Source organism: Engystomops pustulosus, chromosome 9 (assembly GCF_040894005.1).
Source record: "Engystomops pustulosus chromosome 9, aEngPut4.maternal, whole genome shotgun sequence".
Classification (NCBI taxonomy): Eukaryota; Metazoa; Chordata; class Amphibia; order Anura; family Leptodactylidae; genus Engystomops; species Engystomops pustulosus.
In genome coordinates this window covers 56,892,853-56,913,754 of record NC_092419.1, presented here as the reverse complement: position 1 = coordinate 56,913,754, position 20,902 = coordinate 56,892,853, and the positions used below count along the sequence as shown (strand labels likewise).

Here is a 20,902-nt window from a genome sequence, read left to right as displayed (position 1 = left end):
GCAGGTTTTAAGAGAGATGGCCTGTTACGAGCAAAGGTTGTGCAGGAACCCACAAACTCTCACACATCTTTGACTAGGACTGGCCACCAATAGTAGTGAGAAATGAGGACCACTGAATGCTGTATCCCAGGATGCCCAGCCACTCAAGAGCAATGTCCCCAGGTCAATATCTTTTTCTGCAAAGCAAGTTGGAAATATGTCTTGCCAGGAGGGAACTGCTGCAGATCCACTGGAGCAGAAAGCATCAGTCTTTCAGGAGGCATAACATGCTGCTGAGCCGGTTCTTCCCAAACAACATCGGAGGCATGAGAGAGAAAATCAGCCTTAACATTCTTCTCAGCAGGGACGGAAGTGGATCAGGAAATTAAAGTGAGAAAGGAAAAGGGACCAGCTAGCTTGTCGTGGGTTGAGGCACTGAGCAGTCTGGAGGTACAGGCGGTTCTTGTGGTCCGTATACACACAGACCGGATGACGAGCCTCCTCCAGAAGATAGGGTCACTCTTCCAAGGCAAGTTTAATAGTGAGAAATTCTCAATCTCCAATGGAGTAATTCCTCTGGGCAACGGAAAAGGTCTTGGAGAAAACGCACAAGTGAACCTTTAGACCATTTCTGGGTGAGAACAGCTCCAGCACCTACAGAGGAAGCATCTACCTCAAGTTGGAATGGTCTCTCTGTGTCAGGCCGTGTAAGAACAGGGGCAGATTTAGGCTTGGAAAATGCTTCTTTGGCCGCCGGAGGCCAGAATTTAGGATCAGCATTCTTTTTTGTTAACGCCACAATGGGAGACACGAGAGAGGAAAAATGCGGTATAAACTGCCTGTAGTAATTGCGAAACCCAGGAATCTATGTATGGCACAAAGTCCTACTGCAGATAACTTGGTTGGATCCATCTGAAGGCCCTCACTAGAGATGATGCATCCAAGGAATGGAAGACTCTTCTGATGGAACTGGCACTTTTCCAGTTTGGCATAGAGATGATTGGCTCTTAGGCCTAAGAACTAGTTGTACGTGGACATGATAAGACTCCAGATCAGCAGAAAACACCAAGATATTGTCTAGGTAGACTACGACACAGGTGTAGAGCAAGTCTCTAAAAATGTCATTGGCAAATTCCTGAAACACTGAAGGTGCATTGCACAGTCCAAAGGGCTTAACCAAGTATTCAATGTGCCCGTCACGAGTATTGAAGTCGGAACTGTATAGTTTATAATTGTTAGTCCAGACAAATTTTTTTTGGTCTCTGTGACAATTGGATTTTAAAAATGTTGGATTGTCATAAGAACCAGGATTGACAATAAAGCTTCATTACAGACACTTTTAGTAACTGTTATAGCTGTTTATTGTAACCTGGGGGTTTGTAACTAGGGGTCGCCTGTAAGTTGGGTGTTCTTAAGTAGGGGACCGCCTGTATATTAAGAAGGTCCCAGAGTTGGACAGCAAAACCAAACTAGTATAAAGCCAATCGGTCTAACAAAACATATTAGACTTAGTAGAGAAATCATGAGAAAAATGCATATACAGACCACAGTGTAGATAATAAAGGGAGTGGATCTTACCCATCTTCTTAAGGCAGAGGAGCTCTGGGGCTGCAGAAGGTATGCAGGGTTAATCTGGCCAGGAAATAGATACCGACACTGCACCTAGAAATCCCTGCCACTATACCACTAGACTACTATAAACTCCCATCCTAACAAGGACGGTACCAGGGTACTCAGCACGACTAGAGGTCTCTATAAGACCCTACCACAGCAACAACATCCCAATGCATTTCCAAGTCCACACTGTCGAGGAGCCTTCATCAGGGAATATATGACAGATAGTAAACTGCAGGGGGTAATGGACAGTGGTCCACAGACCAACACAGTGGTGTAAGTAGACGGCGGTGTCCAGACCAAACAGCCGGTGGTTTTAAACCAATATCATGCCCACAACTCACTACTTCTCCGTCTGTTGGAATTTTCCCTGCTGCGCAAGTATTTTGTCTTCAACATGGAAGTTCTACCACCAGCTCAGGGGCACTGCCATGGGTTGGCGCTTACCTATGCAAACTTGCTCCAGGGCTGGTAGCAAGAGGTTGTTGTATTTGGTGATTCAAATAAGGACAACACCAGTTAGTTGAGTTGTTGACACAATATATTGATAATATCTTCATCTTATGGAGTCGTTCCAAATCTGAATTTGCTGATTTTGTTATGAATTTGAACTCTAACACTTTAGGACTCCGGTTCACATTTGATATTCAAGTGTTTAGTCTCCCCTTGATGAATTGATCAAGAAAGGGTGAAAGGGTCAACTTGATACCTCAGTGTATAAAAAAACCTAACGCACCAAATGGATTTGTGATACAGTTGCTCCCAAGAACCTTAATAAAGCTCTAACATTCAGTAGCTTAATTTATTCTGCCATTGATATTCTGTGCATTTTTCTTGGTTATCACCATCTATATTTATTTTTAATGTTTTTGCATTAAGACTCAGTCTATTACTGTATTTATCCTTTTTATTTTTACCTTCCTGGCCAAAAACCAACCTTCGAGTGTTCTATTCTGGGTTTTGAATAAGCTACCGTATATACTCGAGTATAAGCCAACCCGTGTATAAACCGAGGTACCTAATTTTAACACAAAAAAAATAGGAAAATCTATTGACTTGAGTATAAGCGTGGGTGGGAAATGCATTGGTCAAAGCACCCCCAGTATATAGCCAGCCCCCCAGTAGTATATAGCCTGCCAGCCCCATAGTACATAGCCAGACTGTCCCCTGTAGTATATAGCCAGCCAGCTCCCCTGTAGTATATAGCCAGCCAGCTCCCCTGTAGTATATAGCCAGCCAGCTCCCCTGTAGTATATAGCCAGCCAGCTCCCCTGTAGTATATAGCCAGCCAGCTCCCCTGTAGTATATAGCCAGCCAGCTCCCCTGTAGTATATAGCCAGCCAGCTCCCCTGTAGTAAAAAAAAAAAAAACAAAACACTGTACACTTTCCGATGCCCTCCGTAGGTCCTCTTCTTGCTTCAGATCCTCTTCATGTCCTTCGGTCCCACTGAGGGATTCCCTGGGACCATCCTTGTTAGGATGGGAGTTTATGGGCTATAGTGCATGTATAGTGGCATTTCTAGTAGCAGTATTGGTATCTATTTCCCATCCAGATTATCCCTGTTTATCTTCTGAAGCCCCAGAGCTCCTCTGCCTTAGGAAGACAGGCAAGATCCACTCCCTTTATTATCCGCACTGTGGTCTGTATATGCAATTTTCTCGTGATTTCTCTACTAAGCCTAATATGTTTTGTCAGACGGATTGGCTTTTTACTAGTTTGGTTTCAAACCGGATGGTTCTTACTTATCGTATAAAAAAATATCAGACCACTACAGAATTAAAAAGATTCAGGAGACCAATCACAGAAAGTTACAACATACAGATACAGATACAAATAAGTGAACAGAGTAAAAGAGAGCAAAGGTAAGCACACTACTGGATACATAGTGTGAATACCTCCCAACACAGTCTGCTTGTAAATCCTGAACTAAACACACAAACACATAATGTGAATATTTCCCAGCACAGTATGTTAATGAATCAAAAGCTGAATATGTTACTAAATGCATAGTGTAACTGGCCCACATGAAGTGTTAGGAAATGGCAGGTACAACTCTTTGCAACAGATAAATTGCATTGTTGTACGAATAGGTGAATTTCCCCCAACACAACATACATTTAATAAATTGAACACATTATTGGACATGAGTGTGAGCACTCTCCAACACCTTATGCTAGTGGACAACATCACTGGTTACACCCATTGTTGGCCTAATAGTGTGAATACCTCCCAACACAATATGCTAATAAATATTTAAATAAACTGTTGAGCAAATGTTCACAAATTCAATGTATTATGTGGATACTCCTCAAAAATAGTTTGGCAATAAGTAACTTTAATATAATTTAGACATGTGTGAATGCTTCCCAACACAGTGTGCTAGTAAGGCACAAATTAAACACATTGGGGCACATTTAGTAACCTGTTAACGCTCAGCGCCCGATATCTCGAACGCTGAGCAAAGCGCCTTAATGCTCAGCATCCGATTTATCGGACGCAAGCGCTACTCCATTTTCGGATGCCACCCTGTCGCGAGATTGCTCTCCGACACTCCACCGAAGACATCACAGGACCTATTTGCTTGGTCCTGTGATGTCGATCGCCGCCATTGGCCAATTGATCGCGACTGGCCAATGACCGCGATCTCGGACGCTGGCCGGGTGACATGTCGGTGGGAGGTGTCAGCATTGCTTGCCGACACCCCACCAATGACATCACAGGACCAATGTGATTGAGATCGATTCAGATTGGCCAATGACAGCGATCTCTGACGCGAGGGGGCTGATCTAGCTAGCACAGCCCTCTCTAACAGTGCAATTTTGGTGTTGGAGTTGTTAGAGAGAGTTGTGCTAGAGAGCTGTCCCTCTACTGTACCACAAAACACTCAATTACCCCCCCCCCCTGTATGTTTTCCTTATCCCCCACAACCGCACTTTTCTGTGCGATCAGTTAGGAGTTGGACGAGTAGCGTGTAGGAGAAGGCGTGCGTGGTGGAGCAGGCGTTGTGAGGAGGAGAAGGAGTTATGAGGAGGAGGAGGAGAAGGAGAAGGCATAGTGTGGTGTAGTGTAGTAGTGGAGTGGTGTAGTGGAGTTTCTATACTATCCCCCCCATTATGTCCCAGAAGACATATACTGATTTGGAGGTCTATAATTATATGGCCTCCGATACGGAGTCAGCAAGTGGGGATGAGTGTCTGTTTTATTTGTCTACCTCATCCTCACAAAACGACTCTGAGGAACCCCCGAGAAGGCGCCTACGTAGTAGTGCCGAACTGCCCGGGACTTCTGCAGGAGTGCCCGGGACTTCTCCTGGAGTGCCTGGGTCTTCTGACCCCACAAGGGTGACCCCCAATAATTATGCCCCTCAGGTCCCAGACTTTTACGGCCAGTCCTGGGATACGCAGAGACACGGCAGGGCTCGGGCCAGTGGACTTTAAGTTCTTTTTCTAGTGAGGATTAGTTGGTCTGATGGTGTCCCAGACCAATCTCTACGCTGCACAATACATTGCCCAAAACCCCACTTCTTTTTATGCACAACCCCACAGATGGACCCCTGCTAGTGCAGCAGGGATGGAGAAGTTTTTGGGCATAGCACCACTTCTGGGACTAGTAAAGAACCCATCAATTATGATTATTGTAGCACAGACATACTGTACCACACCCCGATGTTCCGCATGGGGATGAGTAGGATGCGCTTTGAAGCCATCCATAAGTTTCTGCATTTTGCTGACTGTACACAGTGCCCACCCAGAGATGACCCCAGTTATGATAGGTTGTATAAGATCCGGCCCATATTAGATTATCTAAATGCCCAATTTATGGAAGTGTATACTCCAGAGAGGCATTTATCGATAGAGGAGTCCCTGGTACATTTCAAAGGGAGACTTCAGTTCCGCCAGTACCTGCCCAATAAAAAGGCAAGGTATGGCGTGAAGATGTATAAGCTGTGTGAGAGTGCATCAGGGTACACTTATAAGTTCAGGATATATGAATGGGAAGGATTCCAAAATAGTGCCCCCTGAATTCCCCCCCCCCCTTCCTGGGAATCACTGCAAAAGTAGTTTGGGATTTTGCACTGGTACCTTAGGGGCACCCCAACATCAGTCTAGTGAAAAGGGTGCTTCAAAAGCTGAATTTTGCTAGTCCCTTCTCAGCCCTGCCATGTACCCAGCCTGTAAATTATTGGCACATGTGTGATATTGCCGTACTCGGGACAACCCGCAGAACGATTTTTTCTAAATTGCCATGGGTTGCGCACAATATATTAGGCACTAAAATGACATTTTTGCAATAAAAACGCAATTTTTACTATGCACCATTTACTTTGCATTCAATTTTGACCTGCATTTTGGGGGTTTAAAATTCTCACCACAACCCCAGATGAATTCTTTGAGGGGTCTAGTTTCTGAAATGGTGACATCTTTGTTTTTTTTTTACTGTACTGTTTCTTCAGGGGCTCTTCAAGTTAACTGTGGCACCACAAAACATTTGAAGCCAAATTGGGCTTCTAAAACCCAATTGAACTAACTCTGTTCTGGACATCGCCGTGAGACGAAATGGTGAATTAGTACTCACCGGTAATTCGGTTTCCATCTAGTCCTCCATGACGGCCCACCTGGATGCCCGTTGACCGCTGTAGGGACAGGAAGAAGAGAGGTTAAAAGGCCCCACCTGCATCTTCCCGCCAGTGGTCTATCAAATAACTACACCGGTGGAAGGTACAACAAGTTTTTATTTTGTAGGTTATAAATTCACATACATTTAAGGCAACCAAGAAACAGAAAAATAGGGAGGGAATATATAGGCCGTCACGGAGGACTAGATGGAAACCAAATTATCGGTGAGTACTAAGTCACCATTTCCTCCCATGACGGCCCACCTGGAGATTTACAAGATAAGTAGAGTGCGTTAGGGTGGGATGATCGCTTGCAGAACCTTCCTTCCTTGCAGATTTGCTCCAAATATGCGCCTCTTCTCTCGACCCAGGAAGCCGACATGGCCCGAGTGGAGTGGGCCTTCAAATTGGTAGGTGCTTCTTTCCCCTGTTTAGAATAGTAGGTGATGATAGCTAGCTATAGAAGTTTTTGAAGCCTTCTCCCCCTTATTTCTTCCCTAAAATTGAACAAACAGGTTATGGAGTATGCGCCAAGGACTCGTGGTCTGAAGGTAGGCTAACACTTAGCGTCTTACGTCAAGAGAATGCCACGGGGATTCCCTACTTGAGGAAGGGTTGACGCAGAAGGATGGAAGGGTAATCTCCTGGTCTCTGTGGAACTTGGATACCACTTTGTAGGGTTCTCTGATGGAGATAGCGCAGTCCAAGGGTTCAAACGGTGGCTTGGAAAGTGCATCTAAAATGAAAGAGAGATCCCAGGTTGGAACCTTTTTAAGGATCAGGGGTCTGATCCTGGAGGTGGCTAAGATAAATCTTTGACCCACCTGTCCTCTGCTAGGGGAAAATCGAAGAATGCGCTGAGAGCCGAAACTTGTACTTCCAGGGTGCTAGTAGATAGCCCTAGTTCCTAGGAAGTCCAGGATCTGAAAATTATTGGGGTTAAGTTGAGAGGGAGGATTATCCCCACAGAACATCACAAACCTCTTCCAAATTTTGTGATAATTGGCGAAAGTGACCTTCTTTCTACTTGCCTTGAGTGTGGTTACTACTGCTTTGGAGAGACCCTGAGCTCCCTTGCTTCAAGTGAATAATACTGAAGACACATTGAATTCTCCCTTGGAGCAAAGAGTTCGATCTGAGGATTGCCCCAAAGACTGGTCAACTGAAGGAAGACCTTCTGGTTGATGCACCACTCGTTGGGAGAGTCCACCGTCTTACTGAGAAAATCCGCTTCCCTGTTTAGGGTTCCTCTTAGGTGAGTTGCTGATAGGGAGAGGATGTTTTTTTCTGTCCAGGCAAAAATGATGCGAGAGGACGAGATCTTGTCCCTCCTTGTCTTCTCAAGTAGGACCCTGCCTTAGTATTGTCCGACAATATGTGGACGTGACGATCTTTTAGGAGAATGGTATGTGTTCTCAGGGCTTCACAGACTGCTCTCAGCTCCCGATATTTGGACGGTCTCTTTGATTGGGAAGGGGTCCATGATCCTTGGGCGTAGTGAGAAGGGAAGACTGTTTCCCAACCCACACTGCTTGCATCGGTTGTGATGGTAAGACACGGAAGGCAGTGCCAAGGAACCCCTTTTTCCAGATTTTCTGTCTTTAACCACCATTGTAGGTCTCTCTTTATTGAGGACTTTTTTCTCTAGACCCGAGGTACTTCGATTCCAAGATCTGAGGATCCAGTTTTGCAGGGAAAGTGGTTTTGGCTCCAGGCTACCGATGGAAGGCAGGCCGTAAGGAGACCCAGATCTTCATTGCTCCTCGGACCAAAATGGAAGTCCTTCTCCTGAAGGAACGAACTTGACGTCTTAAGTTCTCCACTTTTTCCGACTCAATGCAAAACTTCCTGTGTAGGTGATGAAGTTGTTTAGTGACTTTATGATGAAATTTATGATCAGCTAGTTTGATCCGTTGGGTTTCTTGACCAGGAACAGCAGAGAATAAAATCTGGTCTTGTCTTGGTGTTGGGGAACCTGGATCACCACTCCCGAATGAATGAGGGAAGAGACTTCCTGCCAGATGATAGAGTGAGTAGAAGAAGAGGTAGAGTATGAGGGGGGGAAGGAATCTTGAAGGAGGGGGAGCACTGAATTCTATACTGTATCCAGATCTGATGATGTTCAGGACCCAAGGGTTTGAGGTGATATGTTCCCATTGAGACATGAACCCTAGAAGACGCCCCCCCCCCCACACTCTGGCGTCACTGCTTCTTCCACCCGGCGTTGTCGGATGAACTGGAAAAAAGGAATCCCCTTCCTCTACCTCCCTTTGGATAGCTCCAGCATCCCTGTTTACCTTTCCCACAAAAGGGACGAAAGGAGGGTTTCTTAGAGGCAGTTCTGTTTTCAGGAAATCCTTTCTTCTTATCGGAGGCTTTTTCCAAAATAGCGTCCAGTTCTGGAGCGAGAAAAAAGTCCCCTGTGAAGGGAATGCTACAAAGCTTGGATTTTGAGCAGATGTCCCCGCCCCGCTGCTTCAGCCACAAGGCCCTTCTTGTCGCATTAGTTAAGGCCCCTTCTTTAGCCGCAAAACGAACACCTTCGGAAGAGGCATCAGCCAAGAAGGCAGTGGCGGATCTCAGTAATGGGATGCTTTCCAGTAGAGCCGCTCTGGGAGTACCTTCCCTGATGTGTGATTCGAGTTCATTCAGCCAGAAGAAGAGGGTCCTGGCTACCGAAGTAGCGGATAAATTAGACTTCAAGCTAGTCATGGAAGTTTCCCATGCTTTTTAAGAAGGGTGTCAGACTTCCTATCCATAGGATCTTTGAGCTGCGCCGAGTCTTCAAAGGGAAGGTCAGTCTATTTGACTACTTTGGTCACCTGAACATCTACTTTAGGAACCGTGTCCCAAACCTTAGAGACCCCCTGGTGGAAAACAAGACGTCTTCTAAAACTTTTAGAGATAATAACCTTCTTTTCTGGGTCCTTCCACTCTTCAGTAATTAGTCCCATCAATGTGTCATTAATTGGGAAGACCCGCTGTTTCATGGCCCTTAGGCCACCAAAAAGCTCGTCCTCCCTAGACATAGAGGGGGGACCTCTTCTTCAATCTTGAGGGTCTCACATGCAGCCTTTAATAGATTATCCAGATCTTCAACCTGGAAGAGATGGCGGGAGTCAAGCTTTTGACTGAAATCCTGGGAATCCTCATCCTCTGTATCCACTAGAGCAGGATGGAGCCTCAGAATCATAATTTTCTTCATCCGATGAAGAAATGGCTGTCAGTCTGGGTTTTTTGGAGGAAGGATCCCTTTGCGTTGCTGAGGCAACGGATGCGACCACTTTTTCTTCTATAAAAGATTTTAATTAGTCCATAAAGGACGTTTTTTCTTCACGCATAAACCCTTCTATACAGGGTCCGCATATGGGCTTCACGTATCAGATGGGCATAGACACGTTACACTTCTTAACAGTTGTCTTATTCTTCACAGAACAATCAGACTTTCTAGATTTTTCAGATCTTTACGATCCATCCTCCTTGCCTTTCCCCTTTACCCTTGATCTTTATCATGACCAGGAGGGTGGAATAGGCCCAAGTCTGCCTCATCAGCCATAACGATGTCTGGGAGGGCAAAAGGTACAAGCTGCACACCTATTAGACCTCAGATCAGCATGACCTGCCACTGAATAAATACCTTATCGGGGAGCCCATCCCCCTTGCAGGTGGCTGCTGTAACTCCCCAGCGCCTCTGTGACGATCCAGGCCTCACTTCCAATCGCGACCGGAAGTCATCACGGAGCGCAAAGGACTCCTGGGAACGAAGCCGGACGCGCGTTCTCGCGTAGGCCGCGTCCGCATCCTCCAGGCCCAGGGAAGGAAGCGTCACCACCAGCTCCGACCGCGGATCCGATCCGGTGGGGAACTACAGCCTGCAATAGGCCAGCGTAACCCCAGTGAGTGAGACATGCCCCCCCCCCGGGGTCAGGAGAGAAAGAGAACCTCTCTTGACCTGACCCCTGTAGGGACAGGTAGAACAGTGGCGGGAGGATTCAGGTGGGGCCTTCTAACCTCTCTTCTTCCTGTCCCTACAGAGCTCAAGGGGCATCCAGGTGGGCCGTCATGGGAGGAGATTATGGAAACAGCAATTGAGATCCACATGTCTGGTATTGCCATACTCGAAAGAAGCAGGGCAAAAATTTGGGGATGTATATTTGCCACAACTTCCTTCTGAATGTGTCCATTTTAGGGCTAAATGAGAAAAATCATAATCGAAAATTGAAATTTTGAAATTTCCAATCCATTTTTATTTGCTTCCGAGAAAATATTTAAAGGGTTAATAGACTTCTCAAATGCCGATTTGAATAGGTTGAGATGTTAGGTTCATAAAAGCCTCTGTAGGGCACTTCCAAACTGAATTGGTCACCAAAAATGTAGCATTTTTTAAATTTCAAGAAAATCTGAGAATTTGCTACTAAAACTTCAAACCTTCTCACATCCCTAAAAAAAAATGGAAAAGAAGACCAATGGCAAAAGGTTTCTACAAAAAAAAAAAAATTGTGGTGTGACTTTGTCTAAAAGTATAACATTTGAAACTTTGAAAATTGTAATTTTTTTTCAAATTTTTCCTAAATTTGTGAATTTGTACCCCCCAAAAAAGGAACGGATAACCAAAATGATACTACTAACAAACTACAATGTCTCACGAGAAAACAATCTTAAAATCACAAGAATATCTTAAAGCATTGAAAAGTTATTACCACAGGAAGAGACACTGGTCAAATTTCTTTTTTTTGATCAAAACATTTTTATTGTAATTTTTGTTTTTTACAGCACTTTACAAACACACTGTTGCACAAAGGACCAAAACAATAAAAACAACCCACTCCCCCCTCCCCCACCCACATTCCCTACAGCAGACGGATAAAGACCAAATTTATTAACTATGCCTAAGGACCAAATGAGCACTCCACGCAGGTCATACCTAGAGAGCAGGATTCCCTTCATCCCATAGACAAGTACCTACGACAGTCATTTTTCCCTAAGTAGTAGATATCTTCATACAGTCACTGTCATCAATTGGTAGTGAGAGCTATTTCGTAAATCTATCAGGGCCCTATTCTGAAGTCCAGTCGTGTTCAAACATCTTCCCCATAGTTTATCAAATTTTTGGGGGAATTTTCTTTTCAAGTATACCCCCCATTCCAATCTAATTATACTGTTAACCTTATTTATGAATTCCTGTATTGTGGGTGCCGAAGTCTGGTCAAATTTCTAAAAAGAGGACCGAGCCTTAACCTACAAAAAGGCTGCGTCCTTAAGGAGTTAAAGGACGTGCACCAGTTTTATGTCCGACTTTGCATGTTCAAACTGCTTGCACATGTATTTAAGAAGTGCCTGCTCTACATTTGTTCTGCACTGAACACAAATTTCTGCACTGAAGGGGGCGTTCCGGGGCTCAGTTGGACCGTGCGTCAGATTTATAATGAAAAGTCTGACAGAAATGTGTTGCAGGTACAGCAAAAAAAAGTAGTGCACTCTATTGCGGCAGTGCAGAGGGGACCAGATGCATGCAAAACGTGCATCAGAAATCCTTAACTGCACGTAGTTTGCAATGTTCTTATTCAATTTGCCCCATTGTTGGGCACAAGCGGCCTCACGTAACAGTAATTTAAGTTTATGGCCCCCTCCCCAATCAAGCCAAGATACCTTCTCAACAGCAAAAATAGTAAACAAATTTAAGGTTTTGTTCATGTACCTCCACAAAGTGATGAGCCATCCATAACCCATTAATTACGCAGCGTTTTTTGCAAACTTTTCGCTCTCAACCTTCAAAAAATCCATAAAACTTTAATTTTTCCGTGTTACTTTCTTATGGGCTCAGTTTTTACAACATGTGCGCTCCAAATAAAACCTGTACTTTATTCTTTGGTTTGGCAATATCACAGCGATACTAAATTTATATAGGTTCTATTGCGCTCTAGTACATTCAAATGCCGCCGCCAACATCGGCAGGGTTAATACCCGCGATCGGTACTCGTACCGACAGCGTATATTAGCGGTGGGTGTTTGCTGCAATATGCAGCAAACTCCACCTCTGTATGAGGAGGGCTCAGCACATGAGCCCTCTTCATACACCCCCTCCACGTTTGCGCTGTCCATGTACGGCAGGGAGCGTAAAGGGGTTAAAGTTATGAACAAAGTCAGAAAAATAGTAAATTGGAGCATATAGAGCTTTCGATATAAGTATATTGGGAAATGGAAATGGGATAAATCAATGCCCGAAATGTGGAGAGTTAAAGGCGGACCTCTTTCACTGCTTGTAGTCTTGTTTAATGGTCAAACAAATAAAAACAGTAAAAATTCCAATCATAGGGATTAATAGTCTATTATTACAAATCATGTGGGGAAGTAAGGTCTGACGATAGCCTTAAAAAAAAGGTGGCATATGAGCTGGTTACATAGGGAGCCACTTGAATGATGTAGATTGATGATAAAATTCTATGGAAAACTTAGCAAGATAGAAAAAGTGTAGATACGAAAATCTATATAATCCAGACATTAGTTCTTGGGAGAATGTCAAATCGGTCACAGAGGTTAAGAAAGGGTGATGGGAGGAAGATCATGAACAAACAAGCACCATATATTAACAATTTGAATGGTGCAACAAGTACTGTGAGATGGTAGCTCACCCCATATCATATATCTACAATTGATGCACATTGGAACCTGCCTGTTACATTAATGGTCACAGAAACCATAAACTTAAAGCGGGGCCTTATCACGGTTGGTATGACAGTTTTCAGTTCGCTAGGCAAAGCAATTATTCTCCCGTTTACGCTACCTCCACGCCAAGTGAATGTGGAGGTGCAAGAATGGGGAAACGGCCAATGTTGTAGTGGCCGCTCGTTATTGCTTGCAGGTGCTCAGGGTCTAGTGTAAAAGTGTACACCAGCAAAGCTGCCGAAAATCATATGATGGCACACAGAGCATCGGTGGATGCTAAATCTTCCCCAATGAGTCATACCTTTGATCTACAGTCCATTTATGACAGGAAATCTGGAAGATACACAAAGGTTCATTTATGTTGGGGGCGTCAATATAGTCAAATGCCAAGCTTCTACCTCCAAGCCAGGGGCACCAGTCATCCCCGGACATTGGAGGCACACACACGTGGCACCTGGTAAGGACTGGATCTGTTGATTGGAATCAATATAAAAGGGATTAATTTTTTCGAAAAGAAGAAGCCACATAGCAAAACCCAGGGTCGGCATGAAAGTTTCTAACTTGATTTTATACAAAATGCTTGAAAATGTAATGTTTGTGATCAAAATACTTTTTAGATAAAATTTTGGTTCTGCTGATTTGCACCATGGATCAATTCTACTCTACTCAATCTTCACAGGGAACTCAGCACATGGAGCAGAAAACCCCCAAAGTGATTCCATCTCTGTGCTGACGGAGCTATAGTGATTTATTGAAAAAGTGGAGTGAGTTCTCTAGCTCCTATATGTCTTACTTCCAACACTGAAAAATGTGGTGAAAAACTTACCAATACTGAAATCCTGGCTTAGAGATAGGAGCTTGGTACGTCACTTTTAGTTGTAAATTTGATGTTGAAGAGAAATGGTAAAATGCGCCAGCAGTATCATTTCATTGTGTAATTCAATGTGTGTAGTTCTCATCAAATGTATGTAGTTTGAAAAATTGGTGAAAATGCAATAAAATTCTCACAGTATAACTTTTAACTATTAAACGTGATAAGTGAATGTACTATGAAGTCAAGAAAAAAATCTTTAGCTTATTTCACTGGTAAAAATTATTTGACACAAACTAAATATGAGTTTCTCAATGTAAAGTTGTTTATTATTTTAATTTTTATACAACCAAGCAACAGTTATTATAATATAGTTCTTACAAGGTCAACAATTATTTGGTGGCAAAAACAAAACCCTAAACATTTTAAAATTGAAACTGTCACTTTTTCAACTTGCATAAATTATTACAGGCGGTCCCCGGGTTACATACTAGATGTAGGTTTGTTCTTAAGTTGAATTTGTATGTAAGTCGGAACTGTATATTTTATCATTGTAATCCCAGCCAGAACTTTTTTGGTCTCTGTGACAATTGGATTTTAAAAATGTTGGGCTGTCATAAGAACCAGGATTAACAATAAAGCTTCATTACAGACACTTCTGATAACTGTTATAGCTGTTTATTGTAGCCTAGGACTAAAGTACAATAAATTACCAATATCCAGAGGTCCGTTTGTAACTAGGGGTCGTATGTAAGTCGAGTGTTCTTAAGTAGGGGACTGCCTGTAGTATAAATGAATATATGGCTATTTAAAAAAATGTGCTTCTTTTTCCAATTTTTTCTCCCTCTTAGATACATTGACTTTTATTCTAAAATTCATACGGAATTCATTCTTGCGGGCAAGATGGATACAACCTAACTTAAGTGTCACATTGCAAAAGAGCTCGTGGAGATAAGAGGAGTAGGCACAAGCAGAAGCTGAGTTACAGCGGACAGGTCTAACCCTTGCAACTCAGGGAGAAGTGAAATCAAATAAAGAGCCTGCAGAGGGAAAAAACTGCTACAATGCCGAATACAAACCAGAAATACTATAACTACTTTCACAGAAAACGCATAGAATTGTTGGTTCTTGAAAGGTTAGGTATGGTTTAAGTTAAAGGTCGACAATCTAGGTCTAAGACAACATGGTCCACATGTGGTGCATATGATTTTATCCTCTCAATACGCATAATACTCGTCTGCCATGGAATGTTATGCATTTCTTGTAAAAAGCTACGGATTTTCATTTCGGCTGACTCTGCCCACTTTCTCCAAAATACTTTACGTGAACTTCCTGGATCCTGGGGAGCAAGGTTTTCATTACCGTCTTTATGTTTTCTGAGAAAACTGTCCACATTGTGATGAATGTGTAGTATACCACCAGTGTTTTTTTTCAAAACTCTACAAGCCACATGGTATGCTGCTTCAGATGTGGGGATTAGGCCTAAATTCACACGATCAGCTAAATCATGCAACAATAGCTGAAAAAAAAAATGATTAAACATGAGATTTTTTGTTATTTCTTACTTAAAGAGGACCTTTCACTACCTCACTTATATGGAGATTAGCATGCCATTCTGTAGGGGCTGCTACATAGATTCACGGGCACTTAGAATTTTCCTTCTAGCCCCCACGGTTGCAGAGTTATTAGTCCTGAGATGCGACCATTATAATTTTTGTTTGGTCAGAGAGGAGGAGCTGGGGCTGGGGGCGTGTCTTATGCTAATCTTCTCTCATACAGTCAGTAGTGAGATGTAATTTCTCTATGTGTACCTAAAGGCCTTATAAATGTGATGCAAACGCTGGTGAGCGTAAACGTGACGCAAACGCTGCATAAGCGTGACGCAAACTCTGCGTAAGCGTAAACATGACACAAACGTGTAAAAGTAAATGTGACACAAACAGCGAGTAAGTGTAAACCTGATGTGACGCTGCGCAAGTGTAAACGTGATGCAAATGCGGAATAAGTGTAGGCGTGCTGCAAATGCCGCGTAAGTGTAACCGTGATACAAACGGTGCATAACTATGCCGTAAGCGCTGCGTAAGCATAACCGTGACGCAAACGGCCCGTAAGCATAACCGTGATGCAAATGCTGCGTAAATGTAACAGTGACGCAAACGCCGCGTAAGCGTATCCATGACATAAATGCCACATAAGCGCAAACGTGATGCAAACGCTGCATAAGCGCAAACGTGACGCAAGCGGGGTGTAAGCGTAAATGTGACGCAAAAGCCCGCAAACGTGATGCAAATGCTGCGTAAGCGTAAACATGACGCAAACGCTGTGTAAGCATAAATGTTACACAAACGTTGTGAAGTAATTCAAACGACACGTAAAAGTAACTGTCGCAAACGCCGCATAAGCATAACCGTGGCGCAAACGCAGTGTAAGAGCGACGCAAACGCCAGGTAAATGCAACCGCAAGAAAAACTGACAAAACATTGTGATTATGCTAACACAATGTCAAGAGAATATTAGCAGAATGTGTGTGAACCGTTAGCCATTAGATGAACATAGAAAAAAACTCACAGCTCAATATTCATAATAGCTTCTCCAACATTGCCAGCCACTGATTGGACAGTATGAGAGAAGATTAGAATAACACACCCCTCCAGCTCCTCCTCTCTGACCAAACACAGATTATAATGGTCACATCTCGGGACTAATAACTCTGCAACCATGGGGGCTAGAAGGAAAACGGTGAAAGGTCCACTTTAAGATAATACTTGTCAGACAATTACATTATACAGATCCCTTTATTATTAATCAAGAGACCCCAAGACAGTACCTTATTATACACCATCTGTAGGATTTTCTGTAAACTCTGCACCATAAATCTGTTTCAGCATGCTGGCACCGTTAAATATGGGTACTGGGGCCACTGTTACTAATGGCTAATAGGGTAACTATGACTACTGGCTACTGTAGGGCATGGTTTTATAGTGTTACTACATTGGCTCCTGGAAACACCATGACTATTGGCTACTGTGGGGTACTGTGACTATTGGCTACTGTGGGACACCAGCCAGTGACTATGTTGGGTACTCTGTGACCAAGATTACTATAATGCCTACTGTTGGGACATGGTTACTATATTGTCCACAGTTCTGACATCTCCTGGTGTGCTTTGTTATTTCTACTATGAGGGGGAGCTAGTAATTAATTTTTCATATAGAGCTACAGCCACAGTACACAGGGTTACATGGAGCTAAAGCCATACTACACAGCCATGCATAGAGTTACAGCCACAGTACATAGCCAGGAAAGATACTCCCATCTTACGACATATCAGACTTGTCATCAAGGCATCCTTGAAGTTCACAAATTCTGAAGTATTCAACAGATCAAAATGGGGCCAAGATAGGGTGATCTCAGTAACAACAACAACAAAAATAGTCTACTAGAAGCTAGATGGATTCACCAGCTCAAAAGCCTGAGCTGGAAAAACCTGAAATTGAATATGAAATTGAGGTTTCCTTCTGTTTATTTGCATTTTTTTCTTTAAAACATCTAATTACAAAATAGTAAAAAAAAACAGTCATAGAACTTCTAATACTCACAGATAATGCTAATTTTATTTTACGGTTCGCTTAAAGTTGCATTATTAATGAAAACTATTGCTATCTCATTACTTAACATTTTGTTACAATCAAAAAATTGTAAGTATAGCACAATGATGCCTCTATATTAGTATAATAAATTTAAGGACTTTGCTCAAGCGTTCACAGGAATGCGCCCCTTGTCATTTCAATTTCCCCTTCCAACTCCGTCATTGGTGATATGTATTTCACATCTATTGTAATCTGTCAACAATAAATTACATTTACTAAGAAGTGCTTCTATATCTTGTATTATAAGCCCTAATACATGCAAATATATTATATTTCCTGGCAATAAGCCTAATAACTATACCTAGCCAGCAATGGATTAATTCATGAACAAAAATTTAGTTCCACTGACGGGAGATGTAACAGTACTTTCCTTGAACTAATTTTAACCCTTTCCGGCTTTAGCCCTTTTTCATTTTTGCTTTTCTATTTTTTACTCCCATCATTCAGAAAGCTATAACTTTTTTACTTTTCTGTTTACAGAGATGTATGAAAGCTTATTATCTGTGGGACAAATTGTACTTTTTAGTGTCACCATTTAATATTCCATGCAATTTACTGGAAAGCTGGAAAAAATTTCCAAGTATGGTGAAATTGACACTTTCGTCACTCTGAAGCAATGGGGCAGATTTATCAAGTGTCTGAAAGTCTGAATATTTCCAGTTGCCAATGGCAACCAATCACAGCTCCCCTTTAAAATATTCATGAGCACTGGTAAAATGAAAGCTGAGCCGTGATTGGCTGCCATGGGCAACTGGAAATATTCTGACTTTCAGATAGTTGATAAATTTTCACCATTATCTCTCCTTTCGGTGTGATCAAAGGGATACCATATTTATATTATATATATATATATATATATATATATATATATATATATATATATATATATATATATATATATATATTTATTTAAAAAAAATATTGCCATTTCTGAAACCAATACATTTTTCACTGGTATGGACCAGTGTAATTTTTTTGCACTTTGTGCTAGTGTTTTAATTTATATCAGTTTGGAACCTACATGACCGTTTGCCAATTTATTATTCAAATATTTACAGCTGGGAAATAGAGCCCTATGAACCGACACCCTACTTTTAGATAAAAATGTTTTCCCTTACATCTATTAGGGAGGCCGCGTCCTGCCCAGCCAATTCCTCCTATCTACTCCCCCCTTGCCCCATAATAGAGCCCCGTGTGCCCAGGGTGATGTCCCAGTTACGTTTGCAACATTTACCCCATGTATGTATCTGATCACATGACATCACAAAACTTTTTAATCATAGTTTTTAATGATTAATGATAATTATTTATTTTGGGTGGGTTCATTTAAATTGTACAGATGAGATGAAGAGTTGATTCTGAGACTATATCCTTTGTTATGCTCAACAGGAAGTTGATAGAGAAGTGCATACAGATCTATAACAAAATAGTCTGTGCAGGTAGTTACGTGAACAATTTTTCTGATCTTTGCAAGTCCAACCTGTAGCATTTAGTAAAAGTAAAAGACAACCACCAGGTGGCTTCTCTAAAAATTTGGTCTACAGAGGCTTCTCGTCTTACAGCCCATGAGGTTGCCATGGCCTGTGTTGAGTGGGCTTTGAGGACTTCAGGGACCAGTTTCTGTTCCACTTCATAACAAGTTGATATGGCCAATTTTAACCATCTGGCGATAGTCGCCTTAGATGCTTTCTTGCCTTTGTTGATGATATTCAAGAAAAGTAAAAAGTTTGCAGCTGAACCCAGAACTGGTAAGAGAAAGCTGAGGAAACTTTTGTAACAACATACTTTGGGGAATGGAGGGGGGTTTAGAGAATTTGATACAACATCCATTGGGCACAATATCTAGTACCCAAGTGTTTGAGGAAATAGAGTTCCAAGATGATGCAATTTCCAATCATCTTCCCCGTACTATGGCGTCATGGATTTTTCTGAAACCTGGAGAGGGTGTCGCCTGCCTTTGCTTTAACCACAGGGATCTTCTAACTCCAATAGAGAAGACTCATTCTTTTGCTGCAACTTTAAGACACTCAGCGGAATAGTCAGCCAGTAAACATGTGGCCATTTAAAGAACAGGGATTGATTCCAGCAGGAGTTCTTTAGGAGTATCTGCTTTAATATGAGCTTCTAAATCATTAAACCAGAAAAACTGTTTGTGCTACTAAGGTAGCAGAAATATTAGATTTAAAGGGGTTTTCCCACAAAGAAAAGTTAGGTCCTATCCACGGGATAGGGCCTAACTTGCTGATCAGTTCGGGTCTAAGTGCTGAGACCCCCAGAGATCCTAAGTGCCCACAGATCAGGAAAATGAGGGGTCCAATCAGGTCCCATGTACCTCCTCCACGAATCCCCTCGTTGTTCCGTCAGAGCGTACGGCCGCCCGTGACCGTTCTGCTCAATTAATCTCTATGGAGCGCAGCTGTTAGTTTTCTATACATGGGATACCTAATTTGGGCTGTGTCTTCATAGGGAAGGTCAGTATTTTTGACAACCTTAGACATCTGAACATTCATTTTTTTGGATATTTTCCCAGATCTTGGTCTTGTCACTTTCAAATGATAAAGGGTTATTAAATTATTTTGTTAATTAGAATCTCTTTTCTGACCTTTAAGAAGAGGTGGGGTGCATTTTATACAATACCAAACCGGTCAGCGACAGAAAGAACACTCAAGAACACTGGAGGGAGGCTGTGGGAGGGGACTTTTAACCACTCTTCTTACAGTCCGTGTAGAGGTCTAAAGGGCATTCTCCAGATGGGCCGTTATGGGGGATGAGGTGGAAACATGCTGTTATGGCTCTAGGAATATTTATACCAAAAAACTTTATTTATCGATCAAATAACCAATGAATTTTCTACCGTTTTTATTTTATTTATGTATGTACTGGAATTAATCCCTAATCATCAGGGTACCCCCATATAATTCATTTCACGCAAGCTTTTCCATTTATACATTAAAGAACTGTTACAGTAAACAGTTATTAAGGGACTTATTTTATTTTATATTAGATAAAATATGCAGATTACCTTTTCTAATGTTTAAGCACCCGCAGCATGTGTACGAAACATGTTGTTACTTGCTCAGAACTTGAGTCACTGTGCACCATTGGAACGTCCGCCTTTTTCTTTGGGTTTCCTTTGACCCCATTGTCCTATGGTATACCCCCTACCAATAGTTATTTACTACATGCCCATGATATACTGATATGGCTGCAACACTCCAACAGTCTATAAACACCTATGAAGGTTAGTATAACTACTTATCCTCTAACATTTTCATTTTAAAGGATATCTACCACCAGGATGAAGGATTGTAAACCAAGCACACAGACATACTGGTGTGTGCCCCTCTAGAAGGGACAGCTGTTCTTCAAGCTTCTTCTGCCCTTGTTTTTAAGAAAAAAAGGCTTTAAAAAGTATGCTAATGAGCCTGAGCTAATGGTGCTCTGAGCCCCAAGACTCATATGCTTAATTTTAAAAGGTCTTTTTTTGTAAAAACCAGAGGCGGCACACACCAGTATGTCAGTGTGCTTGGTTTACAATCCTTGATCCGGTTGGTAGATGTCCTTTT

The 20,902-nt window shown here is 42.3% G+C and overlaps 1 protein-coding gene across 3 annotated transcripts in view; it reads right to left on the bottom strand.

Moving 5' to 3' along the window:
* Positions 1–13,989: 13,989 nt before the first annotated feature.
* TRMT12 (tRNA methyltransferase 12 homolog) overlaps positions 13,990–20,902 on the bottom strand; it is an 89,323-nt gene continuing 82,410 nt past the window's right edge. For all 3 annotated transcript variants that reach the window (XM_072124097.1, XM_072124098.1, XM_072124099.1), the window contains exon 8: positions 13,990–15,205. In XM_072124097.1, the coding sequence (XP_071980198.1) occupies positions 14,834–15,205 (372 nt within the window). In that variant the 3' untranslated portion in view covers positions 13,990–14,833. The remainder of the gene's footprint in view (positions 15,206–20,902) is intronic.